At 39.3% G+C, this 20,228-nt stretch overlaps 1 protein-coding gene across 2 annotated transcripts in view; it reads right to left on the bottom strand.

The window, feature by feature from the left end:
• Nucleotides 1-20,228, bottom strand: part of col27a1b (collagen, type XXVII, alpha 1b) — a 66,491-nt gene that overhangs the window by 4,085 nt on the left and 42,178 nt on the right. For both annotated transcript variants that reach the window (XM_034871670.1, XM_034871671.1), the window contains exons 19-57: nt 19,687-19,740; nt 19,500-19,553; nt 19,360-19,413; nt 19,227-19,271; nt 18,342-18,395; nt 18,069-18,113; nt 17,851-17,904; nt 17,369-17,422; nt 17,123-17,176; nt 16,150-16,203; nt 12,994-13,047; nt 12,556-12,600; nt 12,007-12,051; nt 11,765-11,818; nt 11,043-11,096; nt 10,904-10,957; nt 10,019-10,072; nt 9,702-9,755; nt 7,641-7,748; nt 7,489-7,542; nt 7,144-7,251; nt 7,014-7,067; nt 6,198-6,251; nt 5,115-5,171; nt 4,975-5,028; nt 4,805-4,858; nt 4,640-4,693; nt 4,450-4,503; nt 4,220-4,327; nt 4,016-4,123; nt 3,060-3,167; nt 2,916-2,969; nt 1,940-2,002; nt 1,732-1,785; nt 1,595-1,630; nt 1,093-1,110; nt 903-938; nt 257-283; nt 70-135 (exon numbers count right to left, since the gene is read on the bottom strand). In XM_034871670.1, the coding sequence (XP_034727561.1) occupies nt 70-135; nt 257-283; nt 903-938; nt 1,093-1,110; nt 1,595-1,630; nt 1,732-1,785; nt 1,940-2,002; nt 2,916-2,969; nt 3,060-3,167; nt 4,016-4,123; nt 4,220-4,327; nt 4,450-4,503; nt 4,640-4,693; nt 4,805-4,858; nt 4,975-5,028; nt 5,115-5,171; nt 6,198-6,251; nt 7,014-7,067; nt 7,144-7,251; nt 7,489-7,542; nt 7,641-7,748; nt 9,702-9,755; nt 10,019-10,072; nt 10,904-10,957; nt 11,043-11,096; nt 11,765-11,818; nt 12,007-12,051; nt 12,556-12,600; nt 12,994-13,047; nt 16,150-16,203; nt 17,123-17,176; nt 17,369-17,422; nt 17,851-17,904; nt 18,069-18,113; nt 18,342-18,395; nt 19,227-19,271; nt 19,360-19,413; nt 19,500-19,553; nt 19,687-19,740 (2,265 nt within the window). The remainder of the gene's footprint in view (nt 1-69; nt 136-256; nt 284-902; nt 939-1,092; nt 1,111-1,594; nt 1,631-1,731; nt 1,786-1,939; nt 2,003-2,915; nt 2,970-3,059; nt 3,168-4,015; nt 4,124-4,219; nt 4,328-4,449; nt 4,504-4,639; nt 4,694-4,804; nt 4,859-4,974; nt 5,029-5,114; nt 5,172-6,197; nt 6,252-7,013; nt 7,068-7,143; nt 7,252-7,488; nt 7,543-7,640; nt 7,749-9,701; nt 9,756-10,018; nt 10,073-10,903; nt 10,958-11,042; nt 11,097-11,764; nt 11,819-12,006; nt 12,052-12,555; nt 12,601-12,993; nt 13,048-16,149; nt 16,204-17,122; nt 17,177-17,368; nt 17,423-17,850; nt 17,905-18,068; nt 18,114-18,341; nt 18,396-19,226; nt 19,272-19,359; nt 19,414-19,499; nt 19,554-19,686; nt 19,741-20,228) is intronic.

The raw sequence follows: 20,228 nt of genomic DNA, 5'->3' as shown, positions 1-20,228 counted from the left end.
TTACTAAAACCCACTAGGACCCAACAATCAGCAGTAAATCTTTTTTTTTTTTTCTTTCTCAAAACTAACCTCTGGCCTGAGTGAAGCATGGGAATTGATGATGACTTGAAAGGCAGCACCAAGAGCCTCATTTCTCTACCAAAAGAAGACCGCAAGGCAATAAGGTAACCGTAACCATGGGCATTTTTACTTTTCAGGAGGTACTTTAACATTTCCTCATTCCCAAAACCCTGACATTAAAGAGAAACATACTTACAAGTGAGACGGCGGAGCTGGGAAGACCCTGAAAACCAAAGAGAGAAGCTAACAAGTATACCGACAAACCTGTGTTTGTGTTTCTTGTTGGCACTTTTGTAGCAACAGCCACTCAGTGTATTCAGAAAACAGTTCTGTACATCCTCATCCTCACTGTTGGTGGTGGGTTCTTTCATTCTCATTTATTATGCAGATATGCACAGAAACAATCATGAATGCACAGGAAATGAGGCATGAACGCACAGGAGATAATGCACGCCAAATGCAGAGAAGAAGAGCCGCTGGGTAACATCTATTTGAATCAGATCACCGTGGAAAACCAGCAGAACTGTAACTTGTTATATTATTCTCTAACTAACACACTTGATATGCTCACAGTTTAACTAGGGAGGTTTTGCTCTTCAGATGATTTTCCTGCAGACTAGATGCTGCACTCACGGCTGACAAATGAACAATATGAAACACTTTTTTGCATTAGTACATTTTAACTTTTATGAATACTCAGATTCAAAAGACTTCTGTTCTGTGCATTCTAAAAGACAGCAAATCAATCAGTGCCTCCAGTCTTTTTTTTTTTTGGCTCGGAAAATTTGCTCTCCTTGATCTTGAAAAAGGAAATCTGTTATTTATACAATATGACAACTTACTGGTGGTCCAGGTGGTCCACGAGGGCCACGGAGTCCCTGAAAAATTAAATCACCATATTAGCCTTCAAATTATTTAAAACTAGGCCTTTATAGAAGATGATAAAGGAGTTAATTCATTTTCTAGTACTGGTCAGACCACAGGCCTGTGCAAAGAAGAATGATTAAACCACAGAGGTGAATAATTACTCACCCTTGGTCCTTGTAACCCCTGTTGGAGATGAAAGAAAAAGTAATCAGTATTCACAAGTGGACAATTCCTCAATAATAGAATGAGTTTGAGAGCAGAGCACACCACCATCTTTGTGCTACCAACTCAATAGCCTTTGTGTACTGTTAAACTGCTCTCTTGCTTCTATGCAAGCCTACACTCAGAAATCCTATTTTTACACAACAAACTCATACATAAATGTTGGCATTTTAGGAGTGAGCTTGTGAAATATGCCTGTGTATGAGTGCTCAACAAACCTCTTAAAAAGCTTGAGATGAGCATGCAGCTAACATTTATCACCCTGACAAGAATTCCACTGCAGCTAAGTGTCACTGTGAGTGGAACAACAAACAATGGAGCAGAATAGGAAATGAAAAGTGCTGGGGGAAAAGGATGCTGCGTGGTATGCTGTCTACATACTAAGTATCCTATTCTGTGCTCACAGTACAGACAGAAAAGGATTCATCAAAACAGCGCCACGCACCGTCTCCCCCTGACTTCCTTTGTCACCACGGGGTCCCTGATGGAGAAAAAGGAGACAGCGAATCACTCCATCAGTGCCCAAAAGCAGAGAGAAGTCACATAAAGCCTGACAGATAGGATGAGATATGAGGTACATACAGGATGACCGCTGGGGCCAATGATGCCAACGGGGCCCGAAGCTCCCTCCATACCCTGGAAAGTAAAGACATGTTAGGGACTGACGACACATATGATGGAGCGATACTTATTTTTCATTGGAAGTGTGCACTTTGGGAGAGTTCAGTTCACTGGAATTGGCTGAAAGACTGCACCAAAATTCCAAACAGTCAATAATCGTTCATCTTACCAACAAACCACGTGGTCCTTTTGGTCCCTGTATCCCTGCGGGGCCAATGTCTCCCAGGGGTCCCTAGAAAGACAAATATGTGTAATTTAGAATGGTAATGATGTGGTAGGTTTAAAGGCTTAACCAGCATTGTATGATGAATTACTTTTGTTGACCTCTACTGGCAACAAGTTCAACACATTTCTCTGCAGTTAGCCAGTGGCAACCACCACCTTAAATGCTAAAACTGAGCATAGTACCACACAATAGTACCACAACAGAAACGGACATCTTCAGTTTGATTAATGTCAATATTCCAAGTGTAAAAGTTTGATAAGAAACTACCGTAAACAACTTCATCCCTCCTCTTATTTGGAAGTAGGTTGGTATTGTTGCCGTTACGTGATTACAGCCATTTAACACTATAACACTTTGTTTCAGAGCCTGCACTTTGATCTGATGACTTTACTCTAATTATTCTTACTCATTGCTTCTGAGTTAGTACAATTACTATAAACTCCACTGAACCCTAACACAAAGCTCATCTGCTTCACACTCTCGTTCAACTCCTGCAGTAGGAAAATATAACCCTAAGGGTTTTAAATTAAAGAGTGGGACTCAAGGAAAGCCTGTTCTGTTTCTTCAGCTGGCAATAATCTATAGTGCAGCATTGCTGTAAGTAAAGCAGACTTATGGTGTAGCAGATGTCATCCTGGGGCATGTTACAGTAATACATAACAGCTTTTATATCTTCTTTTTTTTTTACTAGAGATGTAATGTACCCCCAGACAGTTTTAGACTTTCCAACTTCACAAAAGTATTAAACAAAAAGATGAGTTAAACCCAGAATTGATATTTTGGGTCATTTTACTGTCTCAGAGCTATATCACCAGTCTGGCTAAAGATAAGAACTTAGCTCAGGCTGGAAAACTTTAACCGTATAGGTCTGACGGTCATCATTTTGGTTGTGAAGTGAGCTTGATAGGTGCACACATACCTTTGGTCCAAACAGGCCCAACACCCCTGGGAATCCTTGTTCACCAGTATCCCCCTGGTAAACAAAGTGCAGAAAGTATGGTAGTCTTCATCACTGAACAAAGTTGTCATGTAAAGTAAATGTATTTGACAAATCAGTGCTCACTGGTTGCCCTTTAAGTCCCTGGTCCCCTCTTTTTCCAGGCAATCCCATCCCGCCGATAGAGCCTTTTTTCCCTGGTGCACCAGTTTGGCCTGGAAGACCCCTCTCGCCCTGGAGAACACACACACAATCACACGTAAACACTTGCACCTCCTCCACACATACCACCCAGTAACCTCTGAACAGACACACAAACAGACCAGTAGAAGTTGTTCGGTCCCACTGGCTTCCCACCAACAGACACTTCTAATTATATTTAGTAGGAAGCACCACTGCAAGAACTGAATCCGGATCTCAACTGTGCTGGTGCCTTTTCCCCCACAGTGACATGACTATGGTGACCCTTAATATCTGTTTTGAAAGTTTCATTATCACAATATGCAGTAGAACTAGTTTACCTTATAACAAACTATCCAAATCCAATACATGTTTGTGTGTAGATGACCAACATAGGACCAAATCAGAATGCAACTCTATACTCTAACCATATGCAGTGAGGTGACAAATTACCTGATGTCAACAAAAAAAGCCTCTCTGTGTTGCTCACAGTCATGCGTGTGTTAAATTAATCTTGTATTGCCATGCAAATTAAGACTGTGCCAACTCATAATACTTAAAACACTAACTTCCTAAAAGTATTTTTTGAATATGAGGTCTGTAGAGCTGTGGTTTAAATTCTTTGTACAGAGTTTGTTATTTGAGATCAGAAAACACTCCAAACATTAAGTCAGCACTGTGGTGCCGAGGGAAGCAACCCCGGCAGATTAAAGCTGAGTTGGCAATTTCACCTTGATATTGGCAATACACGTGCCAACATTTTGAAATATAAAAGAAGCTTGTGCTATAGCCTAACATTAAGTTCTTTGTGAATAAGATCAAGACTATCTAAGCTTACTCTCTAAGCTCAAGCAAGTTAAGTGAAGGATAAACATTACAAATTGTGCACCCATCATTCTCACCTTTTGTCCAAAGGAGCCTTGACTTCCAGGAAGCCCTGTCACACCAGTTGTACCCTGCTGCCCGGGTTTGCCAGGTAAGCCCACTTCTCCATCTTCTCCTTGCTCCCCCTAAACACACAATATGGTTGGTGAACAACTATGAGAGCTGGTTTTGGGAATATTGAATTGTGTATTTGACCGTTGCACCACTGACAGTGTCCTCACCTTGACTCCTTTAGTTCCATCTTTACCAGGCAGCCCATCCATGCCAGGTAGGCCTTCAATTCCCGCCCTGCCAACAACTCCCCATGGGCCAGGAGGACCCTCTGGACCCTTGGTAAAGACAATCGGAAATGTTTACGTCAAAGCTTGTATTGGTTTTAAATTTGTACAATACAGCTCTACTGTGAGTTATGTTTGATTATATAGTAAGACGAGTAATGCATCCAACTCACAGGTGGTCCTTTGGTCCCAGACGTGCCTCTCACCCCTGATTTTCCTTTCTGACCCTGGAGCATAAAGAGTTTATGTTCCAGAGTTCCGACATGGTTGCACGGCAGAGAATACAGTCCGATAACATTGTATGAAATATTTGAGTTTTCTACAACAACAAAAAAATCATGCCACTATTATTTATGTCCTTACTTGGTCACCTTTGGATCCTTTCAGCCCTGCTTGTCCCTTTGGCCCGGGATGTCCCTAAAACAATCATCACTGTTTGATTTGGATTACACCGATTGTGTTTGGAATGTGACACACTGTCTATATATTGGAGTATTACATTTTAAGAGACATAAATAAGATACTTACAGGAAGCCCTGGCACACCAGCGTCACCTCTCTTTCCATCAACACCTATTTGACCCTGAAAAACATAATTTTCTGCATTTCAATGTAAAGAACATCACTCAAACCTAATTGACACTATACTGTACCTGCAGAACAGAGCAAACAACGTGCCAGATTTCTAAAGTGACTTACAATGTGTCCGAGGTCTCCTGGCTCTCCTCTCTCTCCTCTGTTTCCAGGAGGACCCTTTTACATGGAAACAAATTGATTAAACTATCCTGACCATCGCTAACAAATGACACAGGACAAACGGGTAGTTGTATGAAACTCACTCTGTCACCTTGGGGACCAGGCTGACCTTCTACCTTGCTGTCGTCTCCCTGTTCACCCTAAACAAGTGATATGTAGACACAGACAAACAACCACGATCAATGGAGATTCCCTTGAAACCCAATGGTCTGTGCAAACCAGTGCATGTTTTGGTTGAAAGAGTACAACAATGGAAACTCATTGCCCGCACTCTTTATGAATGGCAAATCATTACATGCACCATTAGCCATAATGATCCAATTTCACATAAATGGAGCCAATGTCTGTTTCAGGGTCTATGGGAATCATTAAACAATAACCACGGATGTGTGTATGATTTTAATAGTAATGTGTGGGGCATTGTGTCAAATAAAATAAATAAATAAAGAGCCCAACAGGCATCTTAAAGATGAAGAATTAGGGATGGCCAGAGGCCAACCACAACTTACAGGGATGAAAGCAATATGCTGTAGTATCCATGCTTTTAATCTACCTGTGATAAAGATCTATTTTTATCGGCAGCATGTTTTAGTACCAGGGTTACCTGGCTCTGTCAATTGACAATCGTACATATTGTAACGACCCGTGTGATAGCATCAAACTGTTTTAATTAGAAAGCAGGCGCAGACATTATTTTGTGGATATTGGCAAAGAGAAAATAACAAATATCCACGTCCAGATGGCTCCTGCCCAGGGACTAAAAAAATGTAAATTAGCGCCTCACTAAACTCTAGTGCAGTGTGTTCTATTGTGTGCTGCTCCTGTCAAATAAACACAAATTATGGTGCTAATATCCCCAAAATCATAAGTGGACCAGTTGCTTGGCTAATTATAAGCATTTGACAGCACTGAGTTAATTGGATGTGTCCTAGTTCAAATCATGGATCTAATTAGGGATGACTTTAGAAATATTGCAAGGACAACAAGACAGAGGAAGCACTAATTAGGGACACAACGGAAGTACCAATGCAAAAAACGGACCACTAAGACAACGAGTTGCCTGATAGTTTTACAATATTAAGTATTGCAAGCATTACAGGCTTCAAGAGCTCTAGACACAATCAAAGTGCAGACAGCTATGACAGCATGTTAATGTGGTTATGTACCTTTTCACCTTTTGGCCCAGGAGGTCCCAGGGGACCCTGCATTCCCATGTGACCCTATGACAGGAAAAAGAGTTTGTGAGTGTAACCTCCCCCCCCCAATTTATTGTGTGAAATTTTACGTTTGTGATGTAGAGAAACACATGGAGGCGAGATAGTCCAAGTCATCACTTCATCTTTTATTGCCATAGAGAGATTTATTAGTCAAGCTGTAGTTATGTGTCAGGAATTTGATTGTACTTGTCTTACAGTCGTCTTAAATCTGCAATTTTTCTCATTTTTTTTTTCCTCAATCTACTATGTGCATACACAGGTTATGACAAGTAATATTGCTATTCATCATTGTTTTTTACAATCAATAAGAGAAATTTTGTTTAAAAAAAATGAAAGGCTTCTTCATCAGCCCAATCTGTTAAAAAGGGTGTCTTCTTCGTTGGTGTGGGTAGTTAGACAAGAGGCACATACAGCTAGCTGCTAGCATAGAAGGCTTGCTAAAAAAAAATATTTATTTATTTGCTTGAATTTGTGTTTGTATGTCCTCCATAAAACATTAGAAAGTTGTTTTGGTGGCCTGTGATTCATCAACACCAGAACAATATAAGCACTGTATCTACTCACAATCCAATAGTGTCTTTCAATAATGTTCTGTATGAAATATAAACCCTGATGAAACATCTTACAAAAATCATCTGTCACTGTTTTTAACATTTATGAATAGACAGCTAGATTAAAGTCTTTTGTAAGGCGTTGGAAGTGCTGTAGATCCCTCACTTTCATAACATCCTGCAATGAAATGCATTATTTCATCACTGTGCTTACCTCATGACCTGATATGCCTGGATCTCCTTGTTGGCCCATTCTCCCCGGGGAACCCTGGGGAAACGTGTGTATTTAGCCCACATCCACCACCAACCAAGCAAGTCCTTTAAACCATCTGTGGATGTCTTACCACTGGCCCGATGGTTCCTCTGGTCCCCTTCTGTCCAACAAACCCCATTACTCCCCGCTCTCCAATTGGCCCTGTCTCACCCAGGTGGCCTTGGTGACCCTTGTTCCCCTGGAAGGAGAGGCTATCAATGATCAGGTATGCAGTGAGAGTACACATGTCCCCAAGCAGTTGTTAGGGTAGTTTGACTATTCAAACACTGAAAGTCAATATGACGAGCACTTCTAATGTCAAACTTATGTAGGTTACGGACCACTGCAGCAGAGAACCACTTGTACAAGACAGTAAATTGACAGACATCCCAAAATAAAAGGTCTACTGAAGCCATAAGTAAGCAAACTGACAAACCTTTTCTCCTAGTTTTCCTCTTTCACCAATTTTGCCAGGTTTACCCTCCTGACCCTGGTGGAAGAAAACGAAACAGGGTTGTTAGTTTTAGATAAAAAAAGAACTGTTTGGGAATTTAACAAAATTTGGAGTTGACAAATTGAGACACTCACCCTTACACCAACCAGTCCGGGAGATCCAAGAGGTCCTTCTTTTCCTTTTACACCAATTTCCCCCCTGTCTCCTATCGTGCCTTCTTGACCAGCCTCCCCCTTGTCCCCCTGAGAAGAGTGGCACAAAGTCCAATGAAAAAAGTAATCACAGAGTTGAGGTAGCGTAGCCAGGATTGTGGCCTGTTAAATACAGTATTCAGACTATAACAATCATTATTGATATCTAATTAAAACTGTTCACAACTCAAAAATAATAAATACATAAATGACAAATAACCTTCACTAAATGTAATATATCAATGTAAGGTCTGTCTGTGCTTACAGGTTTCCATTATATTCCACATTTTCAGCTGACCCAATGTCTGCAAAAAGGCCCCCCATATTCTTGAATTTTGATTGTGGCCTGATCCGATGACTGCAGGTCCTGCCTGTCGTGTATGGTGTTAAGAGTCTACCAATTTGAGCAGCGGCAGTAGGTTGTGAATAAAAACTTAAATTTGATCTTGTATTCACACGCCGCAATTACGTGAAGCCAGAACAGTGGAGATCTGAGCTCTACAGCACGCTTCACATAAAAGTCTTGATGCAGCGTTCTGAACTTGCTACACTTCATACAGTGGCAGCTTGGACCTATAAACAGAGAGTTACAGTAGTTTGGACAGTGTGACACCAAATCATTTATTAGTGAGACACAACTGACATAGATTAGTTCAAGGGAAATGCATAGCAAGGCCTGTTTGTGTAACAAGAGTTGGAAACAAGACCCAAAAGCATACTTGTCTGTCCATGTGGAAATATTTGAATTAAAAAAAACCAACACTGGACAAAGAATTCAGCCCTTTGGTACATGGATGTATTGAATAAAAGGAGAAGAAATAGAAAGATATTTTCATACAGAAGCTGAGAAACACCTGTCAGGAAGACAGGGTAAAGACCAGTGCAATGTGGTCCAACCTACTGAATCTTATAGTGAACAGCATGAAATCTACAACACACGGATAAACCTGTAGTTCTATTTTCTGTTAAGATATGGTTTTAATTTTGACTTCAGGTTAAAATTTCAGTTGCTTCTGCTGTAATTCAAGTGCTGTATCCAAAATGCACCTTGTTCTTCAACTTGTTCTCCCTCTTTCTCCCCATTTCCTGGTCCCCCTGCTTAACCTAGGCAGCCTAATAACACGACCCCGAGAAACAAATATGGCTTCTCTCTGAAGCAGCTGATAATGCAGATATACACTACAGGCTTTTGTTATTTGGTAAGACCCACTTGACACTATGCCTGCAGACAAGAATTAGGTATTGAATTAGCCACAGACTTCTGAGAGGAGGCCGTCAAAGTAATGTTAAAATCCTTCAGTTATTTGTTGAATTTGTATTTTAAATTGCACAGAGTAATACAACAATGAAAAATGCACAGATTTTTATTTCTGTCAATAACACAAATCCCTTTTGAGCTGCCGTTTTTCATCAAGAAGCTGCACAGTGGCCAAGAACCCTTCAAAGTCGTTTACTCTCCTAACAGAAAACGTCCTGTAGAGCTGAACAGACTCTCAGGTTGAGTCTATTCTAATACTCAGTGTTCTTTGTGCTCACAGTTTACCACTTTCTCTAAGCCAAGCAGTGTTTGTAGGTCTGTCAGCCATAGATTCAGTAGTCTGGTTCTGCTGAATAAGCGGACTTTCTGTGCTCTCCATTTATTTTTCTTCTGTCACAGTACTTGCCAGAATTTAGAGCTCTTAAAATAGCCCTGCTATCTGTTTTCACTAAGTATCAACACAATGCAGCTCCAACTGTACTGTACAAAGGCCAATACCTCACAAACAATAGTTGACTGGCCCTAATTACAATAAGCTGCTATAGTAAACAGGAGAGTTCGCTGGGTTCACAGACATATAGGAATCAGGAAAGAATGAATCCGGTATTGACAGCAATTTGATTACAGGCCAAAGTCTTAAAGCAATGTTTTCCATTTACCGTGGGCCTTCACATTAAAAAAACATTTGGCTTCTTATGTTATGGATAAATCAAATTTTAAGTCACAGTATGTCTGTTTTAACTTGCCTTGGCTCCATCAGGTCCATTCTGTCCAACCTCCCCATCAATGCCTGGCTCACCCTTATAGAAACATCATGAAAATATTATGGCTGCAATCAATTTTAGTGTTATGCGGACAGTGATCACATGAAACAAAAACAAATGCGTAGCAAGCCAAACTGGCAAATTGGCAAAACCTTATTTAAGTTGAAAACAAACATACCACTTTGTTTACTCTGTGTTGCAGGTTACATATCTAGTAATATTTTTGAGGCTTTGCCATAATAAATGAAGTGCACTCGAACTCATCAATACTCTACAGAAAGAAAACATGGGATACCCACCCTCTGGCCAATCAAACCCTGCTCCCCGATGTTGCCAGGTAGACCGATGGCACCCTGTCAGGAAAAAGAAGCATGATGGTTATGTCATTGGGGAAGTGTTGTGTCTCTTGATGTGCAACGTTAGGCTAGCTGCAGTTGCATTTTTGAATTACATGGCATTTTAGCATGGCCTTAGATTCAACCTGTTTCCTGTTACCTCAATTATAACCTGTGTTACAAAGTGACGCAAAATGATGTGTGTTTGTAACGTAAGTAAAGGCTGGACTACAATAGCGCTGTTTCAAGCAGTTAATGAACATTGAACTGCTCCACATTTTCTGTGGGTGATGGTAACTCCCTGTGGAGTGGACTTTGGACTTATTCACTTTGTAAACCTGTAACATAATATATTTACAGGATATACACACACATATGTATATACAAAAATTATTATCAGGTTTATTTGTTACTAAGCTAGTTGGCTTAAGAGTTAGGGGTTAGCTACCTAACTAACAAGATAGCTCAGTTAAATTGTATATATATACATGTACATATATATATATATATATATCCTGTAAATATATTATGTTATAGGTTTACAAAGTGAATATATATATATATATATAAAATTTAACTGAGCTATCTTGTTAGTTAGGTAGCTAACTCCTAACTCTTCGGCCAATTAGCTTAGTAAACAAGCTTAGTAACAAATAAACCTGATAATAATTTTTGGACAAAACACTATTTATGTGTGTTCTTTTCTTCTTTGACCCATGGCCATAACCATTTTCTGCAGCAAAGGCTATTGTGATTTCATTATCTCTCAAACACATGTTCATGGTGTGAAACACAAACACAGGTACACTTTCACCAGCCTGAGATCTCAATAATCAACAGCACCTTCACCTTCTCTCCAGATTCACCAGGCAGTCCTCTCTCTCCATCCTTCCCTGGCAGCCCCTGTCAACAACAGCGACAGCCTTTAATATTCTGTGCTAACGTAAAAGTCAGTTGGAGTTTACACCAGCTGTGTGATCAAGCTCACCCTCTGCCCCATCTCCCCCAGTGGCCCAATCGTTCCCGGTGGCCCTGTTGGTCCCTGCAGCATCAATAAAAAGGTTAGGAGTACTTTCTAATCTTGGACAAAGGCTTCTGAAAGTGACAGTAAAGGAGGAAAAATGTGAAAAGAAATAAAAACCAGGCAGAAAGTGTGGATTTGTGGAGATAAGTTAATCTGCAGGGCTAAGAGCCTTCAAAACACTGAGCCAAAGATTCTGTAAGTGATGGAAACAGGCTTGCTGTTATAGAGACCCGTTCAGGCGACAATAAAGCTGCCTTTCCAGGAAGGGAGAGATGTAAATCAAATAGTCTCGGACTGACTACTTCTCAGCTTGTGTATGTGAAACTTGGGCAGAATGAGAGAAAGAGGATTAGGTTGTTCAGGGCATTTTTGACCAGGATATAGGGTTTCTAGGAAATATTGAATAAAAGGTGTCAGAAGGGGTAAATCAGTGTTTACATGCAAAGGGAAAGAAGAATAGCTGACAGTAGGTGCTGGAGAGCCACAGGTACATCCATACATACATACATAATGAGATACTATGGTTTCTGCCTTTAACATATGCTGTAACTTCTGCACTCACATATTTTAATAATTTGAAATAGATGGAGTAAGAAAACAGAGAGAAAAAACATTGCCATAGAAAGTATATGGCAATGGTGTCTCAAATGTGAACCACAATTAATGTAAATAAATAATAAACTCACTGGCTCTCCTGCAATTCCTTTGGCCCCTGGAGGTCCTGAGGGTCCTTGAACACCCTGAAAATAGCATAGTCAATTATAACACACAAACTATTAGTATTCATACACATTGAAATTCAACAGCTCCCACTAGATTAACAGATTGCCACACAGGCTTCACTCATCCACCAGTGTTCCCCAAAATGAGTCCACCCCAAAAATCAAGACTGACCTAAAAGAGACCTCTGTTAGCCCCAATCACTTACTGGAAATCCCTTAGGCCCAGCTTCACCTGGCTCGCCAAGCTTTCCCTGCAGCAAAATGACAGATGGAAAAATAAGTTCTACTCTGAGAGGAAAACATTGAGTTAGATTTGAATGTTGTTGTTTGTTATTACAACAACCTGTCAAAACCATAAGGTTGAGAAACTGGCACAGTCAGCGTAAGACTGGGGCCCAGTTCACTTTCTTGTGTGTTTGATTGGATTGGAGCAGCGTCATAAACAACATCACAGTTTTACCAGATGGAGAAATTAATGGAGATGTGCATTCTACACAATTATATACTATTATGTGACATCAAGAACATAATTTATACCAAACTGTATGAATGCTTCTCTGTGCATGCGTTCATGAGACTATTGTTACTCTTCTGGTACTCTTCACTGGAGCAAACGCATCAACATCACTCTGGATATCCTGGATACTAATTCCTTGAGGACTTCATAAGGCCAAATGTAACTCTGATTGTGCTAATACTGCTAATAATGTCATTACAGTTACGAGGGGAAAGTAAAGTAGTCAAATTTTTCCTACCATCTCCCTTGGGAGGCCCAATTTTCCTGGTGGACCATCAGGGCCCTGCAAAGAAAACATCCAACTCAGTTAACTAAGCTGTCTGAAATCCCACAGAGTTAAAATGTTCCCCACTGCCAAGCAACACCAGCACCATCAATATGTTAGTACTCTTTCATTTAAGGTTCTGTTGTTAGATTTGCAGCTAACAGAGAGTGTTGTCCAAAGATTCTTTCAATGATAAAAATAGTTGCTTGTTAAAGGTCTGATGGTTTTGTTTATCCTAGCTTTCAATGGGACAAATGTGATGTGTGCAATTAGCAAAGACATTTCTCCAAGGCAGTTTTGGCATGTCAAGTAACATTATCTATACAAGAGCCACAAACTGGAACTAAATCTGAGACTCTGAAAATCGTTTATTAACCATTGTCAACTTTGAATTTCTGACCATGTGCTCACCTTTACTCCAGTGGACCCTTTCTCCCCCACTGGGCCATCAGGACCCCTCAGACCCTATAGAAAGAAATGAAAGTTTTTACTTATAGAAAGCTTGGGCAAATCTGGCCTTTAACTGACCTAAGGCACACATTGTTTAATATTAAATCAATGAATTTGGGCTCTTTATCTTAATTTTTGTCATCCTTAATAAGTGGAGCCTGGGGGGCAGTTCTCTTGGTTTCATTGTGGTTTAGCCCACATAGAAGATAAATCCATCAAAGATTGTGGCTCTACTTGGCATATGCGAATTAGCTCCGAAGCATGCCCTATCCACACTGTGTCGACTTTGTCCCCATTTTTCCCACGATCACACACACTGGCAGCGCCTGCACACTGCCGTTATTGTAAAGATGCCTTGGGAAAAGGTCAAATCCTGCAGCTGAATCATCCTGGCCTATAAAATTCAACCAACCAAATTATTCAGAAAACATTAAAGGACTGACTGTGTCTTTTGCTGGTTGTTCATCTAAGTATCTTATAAAAAAGTGATTTAAACCGGGCCAAAGCAGAATACGACTCTTACCTATACGAGCCCTTGACATTTTTATTGTTGCTTGGTAATAACCATAGACATAAACGTAGATGTATTTACTTACGAGGGACACTATTATATTTTTAGATTGATGACAGTTATTAGAAATGTGAAACGTGTTGAAATATAAAGTAAAATTATTAATTACATCTAATAAGCTTCATGATCACCAAAAAAAGTATTTTGAAATATTACATAAAAAGCTGACTTTTTTTTGACGACTTTTTTTTTTTTCGAGATTTTTTAAGGGGCATTTTAGGCATTTATTTGATAGGACAGCTTAAGACATAAAAGTGAAGAGAGAGGGGGAACATCATGCAGCAAAGGGTCAGAATCAAACCTGGGACCTCTGCATCGAAGACTAAGCCTCTTTATATGGGCGCACACTCAGCCAGGTGAGTGTCCCAGACGCCTTCTGCCGGCATTTCAACAACTTTTGTTATTATATAAAGACATAAAAATGTATTAGCTAATTTAAAAATCCTTCTAGTTCATGTTTTGTCTAATAATGAATTACATTTGGCCATAAGAGGGATAGTGTTACTTTTTTCAAGTGCAATTAAATCGTATCAAGACACACCTTTACTATACTAGGGGAGTTATCTGTCATTCTCACCTAAACCCCAAATAATCTTTAAAAAGCACATACAACAATATGAACTATATGACTTATGGGAACAACATAGTTTTATAGTGCAGACGTGTACCATCTATCCCTCCTTCCACATTTTCTGTGGGAGATGGTAACTCAGTTTTAATGTGCATTAACTTCCTTTTTTTCATTAATTCAACCCCAACACATACTGACACTTACTTACTTACTCCCCCCCTATGCTTTCTTTTTATTTTATTTTTTTAAGTGCAACAACTTAAAGGCCTTTCACTGAAGAGCTCAGTAAAACCCTATGAAAAAATTATGGTAATGACTTGCTTACACGTTAGAGAAATGCATATTGTAAAGATTGCTTTAATTTCAGTCAGTGGAATCAGTTTGGACATAGACATTTTTAAACAAAATTGAATTACAGGGTGACATGATGTTTAAGTATGACAGATGTATGACTAAACCCTCTTACGGTAAAAATTGTAACCATAATAAGATATAGGCGCAAACTAGAAGTAAGAGGATTAGGTACAACCTCCAAGTAGCTGTCACTACTTTTCTTGGAATCCTATGATTAATTTATAGTGCTGCAGTGCACATATTGCTTCCACTCAGACCACATCTTTAACACTATAGCTTTTATCATATTTTTATCTTTTTGTTTTGTTTTTAGATTTCTTTGTTTAAAAGGGTCAATGCACATTAATAAACATTAGCACAAAGTCCAACATGTAAATGTGCCAAATTTAGCCATTAATCTTTTTTATCTGCAGTCCCTGTATCAAAATTTTAATTGCAAATCATTAGGCACAGGAATAGATTGTTACGGTTGTTTTCTCAATTCTTGTTGACTAGAAATTATTTCAGACAGTGTAATGAGGAGACTGGAGTTTAATGATACTGGTCTTAATTCTATTTCCCAAAGCCTTGATGTAATTTTAAGCTATTATAGTAACATTTGTGACTATCAGGAAGGGCATGTAAAACCAATCAAAATTAAATGCCTTAATTATACCATGTATTCATGTTAGATTAATTATTCATTCAGTCCAATAACCCTGCTGTGCAACTATGGGCTATTTTCCTAAAGTCAAAAATCATGGGAACGCCAGTGAACACAGGAATCTTCCTGAGCTAATGGCAGACACAGCCACACACATTTCCTGTACAGAAACTTCAGGGTGTTTTGTAAAGCTTCTTAGCATGTTCAGAATCAACTTGTTGTTACTATGTACATATAAATAGTAATTTATGTTCAAAGTCTATTTTCTTTGAACAAGATTGCAAAGCAATCCTTGCTGTGGTGTTTTTGCTCTGCACTTCTAAGAGATTTAATTATCTGTGGATTTTATTAGTGACGTTTAGAGCTCCTCTGCTTTGTGCTCTTTCATGGTCTGTTTTGCTTATGTTACCTACTGTGTGGCCTTGACCAACTGCCACTTTGCTCGTTTGAAAGCCATGATGTCCCTCTCTTTCTCATGGGTGGGTCAAATTCTTTGGGCGAGCAAAGCAAAGAAACAAGAGGTAACCTTACTCTTATGACCTCGTAAGGAGCAAGATTCCAGATCGGCCCATCTGAGCTTTTATTTTCTCAAAGGCAGAGCAGGATACCCAGGGCTCGGTTCACACCTATTGCAATTTCTATCCACTGGGGGACCATAGGCAGGCTGTGGGATCTCATATTAATGTTAAAGACCTCATAAATTGAATTGTTCAAGCCATTGGACCTTTAAAAACATTTACAAATTAGCACTAAACACAAAGTAAGTTGATGAATGTCTTGACAAAATGTCATGGCGATCCATAAGATAGCTGTCAACATATTTCCGTTTGGTTCAGAGTGGCCATCCCTAGAGCAATGATCCTATTTCAATGAACACAATGTATATTGACTTGTTGCTTCATATTATTTGGTAAAAAACATGAGTTATGTGTCACCAAGTGGGAATATAATACTTTAACACCATATTAAGATACTTACCCACATGCCTTTGGGTCCTCTGATGCCGATGGATCCCTGTGAGCCAAGAGGCCCCTGAATGTGTGTAAAAAAATATTCTTTGAGTTTGACCATAGAAACTAAGATACAAGAGGCAGTTGTCCAAGTAAGTGGTACCCAAAGTGGGGGGTCCTTGTCGGGATTCCAGTGGGTCCCCAGCACAAAAGGGAATCATTTTTAACTATAATTCTAATAATTCTATAATTCTATCATGTTGGTCATTGGTTTTATACACTTTTTGTAATAATAATGTCTAAAAGCAAAAATCCTATTAGATGGGGGACCCTGTGACAAAATCTTATTGAATGGTAGTCCATGGTCTAATTTGGGTCAGTTTAGGGGTCCTTGAAGACAAAAAGTTTGGGAACCACTAATCTAAGTTTGATTCTATGACTTTATTAACGGTGACAAGTACATTGCAAGTACATTGAAAGCAGAATTAGCCATAGACATAATATTCTTTTTCGAACCAAGCTATTTTATTACTAAGCAGTTCAGTTTTTCAACACAATATCAACTAATAAAATGCAGTTTTTAGTGCTTTTATAGAGATTAGACTAATATATAGAGTGAATAATGCAATACAAGCACTTTGTCCTGTAATGTATGTTGGGCCTCCATGGTGGTTTCTGTTGTTTGAGTGTTTAACTTCTGTTTTTGCCTTTGATTTAGAAGTTTTTTTATTATTATGATGACTTTTTTGTTTTGGTTTTTATACTATCTCCCATTTAACTTTCTACATTTTTTCAATGCTACTAACTTACTTACAGTGTTAGGTGACCACATCTAGTCCTGGTCAGAAGTGCAACAGACTTTCAACCAGAGAGGGCAGTGAAACACTGCTTTTCAGACTGGCATTGAGGATACATGTATGTAGTCCACACAACGGGCCAGTGTAGTCTCTGGTTTACATTCAGTGCACATACAGCTGGGACAATGATTGCAGTAAACTTACTGGGATCCCTTGCAGTCCAGGTGGCCCCGTCAATCCAGGTATACCAGTGTGACCCTGATGGAGACAACATTACTCAAATGATATCGGATTTATTTGACAGATTTCCGACAAAACTGAATGGCCTATATTATCTGCCTATTAGATGGTTATTGTTTAATAACTTCAATCAATGATAACTTTCATCAGCCGTACAGTAGAACTAAATGCCCCCTGCTCCAAGAGACAGCGTCCTGACTTACTCCTTACCATCGCCCCCGTGTCGCCTGGGGGCCCTGGGGCGCCTGTTTTGCCTCGATCCCCCTGGAGAGCCAAAAGCCATAATCAGTAAAAAATGTATTGTCCATTGATAAATTAAATGATTAAGCTTTCAGTCTACAAAATATTTGAAAAATAGTCCAAAATGCCAATCAAAATTTGAGAGAGCCTAAAGTGATGCCTTCAAATTCATGCGCCAAATTCTGACCAACAGTCCAAAAACTCAAAGACATTTCGTTTACAATAACATAGAAAATCAACAAATCTACACATTTTAGAGGCTAATACCAAGTGTTTGGCATTTTTGCCAGATAAATGACAATTTGTTTTATAAAACTAGTTTTGACTGACTTCTTGTTTCAGCACTAATCACATGTTCCATCAACAGAGAGTAATGTCACAGATTAAAATAGACATTGGTAAGCAACAACTTGTGATACTAGCAAAGTGTGGCAACGTGAGACCATGCTAACCTTTTCTCCTCCGATGCCAGTCTCTCCAACAGGCCCGACAAAACCAGGTAGACCCTGAAGGAAAGAACATGTGCGGTCTCAACTTTTTTCTTATTTCTCTTAGCTCTATTGAAGTTGTATTTCTCATAATAGGCTGCACAGCTTTGGGATCCGAACAAAACAGACACGCAGGGAGCATCAAACAGAAATCAGCAGAAACAGGAGAGAAAAGTCGTTACCCTCTCGCCAAGCTTTCCGACCTCGCCAGTTATCCCGGTCTCGCCCTACAGCAAAGCAGCCAATTAGCATATCACAAACGTATTCATGCCTTTCATTTTTAGTTCAAATCAGTTGAAATGTGCTTGGAGGACCATTCCCCTGTGGTAATGGAGAATTAACATCTAATTTACACATATTCAGATGCTATTCTATGATAAAAGAAAGCTGGGGAGAGGATGTTCAGTTAAGGATGACAGTGGTTTGGCGGTGGATGTGAGACTATTAGGTCTGACCTTAAGTCCATCTGGGCCTGTCAGTCCAGGGTATCCCTGCCTCCCAGGCCTGCCCTGAACAGAAAACAAAAATGACACAGAGAAGTGTACTGCAGCTCCTCAAAACAAACAATAAACTCTCTGTATCTCCTTTAAAAGGTGCAGTCTGGGAGTCTGCTGTCCCTCGAGAGGCTCTGGCACAAAACAAAAACATCCCTTTGATAAACTTAATGATCCATAAAACACATAGCCGTTTGCAGCATCAAAGACGTCCTATTACTCACAGAAGTCATTGGGTCATTTGTGTTTGTTTGCAGTATTGCCTTGTGGGTTGAACTTTTGGGAGATGGCAGACTGGAATCAACCATTGCAAAATTAGAGAGTATAATTGGAAAGGTTTACTCTATTGTTTAGCCTGGGATGATTCCAGGTATAACATTTGTTTTTGGACCCAAGATAGTCACTGTGGATTTTAGTCATTCTGCAGAACAGTTCAAAACCATTTATAATATCCCATGTTATATATATATATATATATATATATATATATATATATATATATATATATATATATATATACTGTATAAACTTTTTATTTTGGTTTGACAGTTGCTTTTGTTTGTGATTGTGTGTGATTTTTATGATAGAAAAGAGCATAGCGATAAGCTGACCAATCTGGAAATGAGTACACGGCGTCAAATAAGAAATCTTTCAAAACAGCTTTAGAACAATAGAGACATCAGTTAGCCAAAGCACTTACTGTCCATAATAGGTCTTTTTTTTTCTCCGAAGCTACATTTAGGAAGATACACATGGTGTACTTGTTGTGTGTGGATCCTAACCTTTGGCTGTTCTTTTTTTTTTTTACTAATCTTGATTTGAGGGGCTTATCCAATCAGTACTCACCTCGAGTCCAGCAGGTCCAGCAGGCCCAACTGGTCCCTCATCACCCTGACAAAAGAATTGTCACTAAAGGTCAGAGAAAAGTAAAAAAAATAGATCTTTTATTTATTTTTAAGATATAATAAGTCACTGCCACCTGAAGTCCAGGTGTTCCTCTTGGACCTGGCAAACCTTGGATGCCTTGCTTTCCCTGTGGATAAAACACAGAGAGTGAACTTTCACTTTATTTCTACTCACTCAAAATTCATAGAGTTCAATATTTAATGTCACTCTGACCTTAGGTCCTTCGGGGCCATTTTGTCCTGGTGGGCCAATGTCGCCTGGAAATCCCTTTGAAAATGACAGGAAATGAACCACAGCTTTATCACCACACAGTGGCACACAACATTGTGTCAAAAATGATAGAATAACATAAATATAATGCATCTAGCCAAAATATAATAGTTAACAGAATATATCCTACCTCTGGGCCAGGAGGGCCAGGTTTACCATCAGGGCCCTTTTCACCAGGTTTGCCCTAAGAAATGTCACAAATGATCATAAATTATCAAATTAGTATTACACAGATCAGAAACCTCAAAATAACTTCAAAAAAATACTATAGGCTTAATTAGATAAATGGTTTGACTAGGGAACATGTATGTTACCAAAACAATGTTATATAACCATGAAAATGAAAAGAAACCAGCTTAATATTTCACACTTTTCACACGCATTTCAAGGTCATGTCCTGTATAAGTTTTAAGCAAATCTCATTTTGTTAAAGCTGCAGTATTCCCAATACCAAATCAACCATTGCAGCTGAGGTAAGATTCTGATAGGAGGAATGTGTGTGGCCACTCAGAAAGCAGGTTTTCCATACTAGAATCTCATATCAGATCAGAGAGCACTCAAAATATTAAGGACACTTCATAACGCACAAGTGCCAACGGTGGATTAGTCTTAAGGCTAAAGCAGCATGTGCACTGGGAATTTGCCAGTACTCCAATCTTTGCTGAGTTGTTT

This window comes from Etheostoma cragini, chromosome 5 (assembly GCF_013103735.1).
Source record: "Etheostoma cragini isolate CJK2018 chromosome 5, CSU_Ecrag_1.0, whole genome shotgun sequence".
In the NCBI taxonomy this organism is placed as follows: domain Eukaryota; kingdom Metazoa; phylum Chordata; class Actinopteri; order Perciformes; family Percidae; genus Etheostoma; species Etheostoma cragini.
The sequence above is the reverse complement of the archived record's forward strand: the minus strand, read 5'-3'. Positions and strand labels throughout refer to the sequence as shown.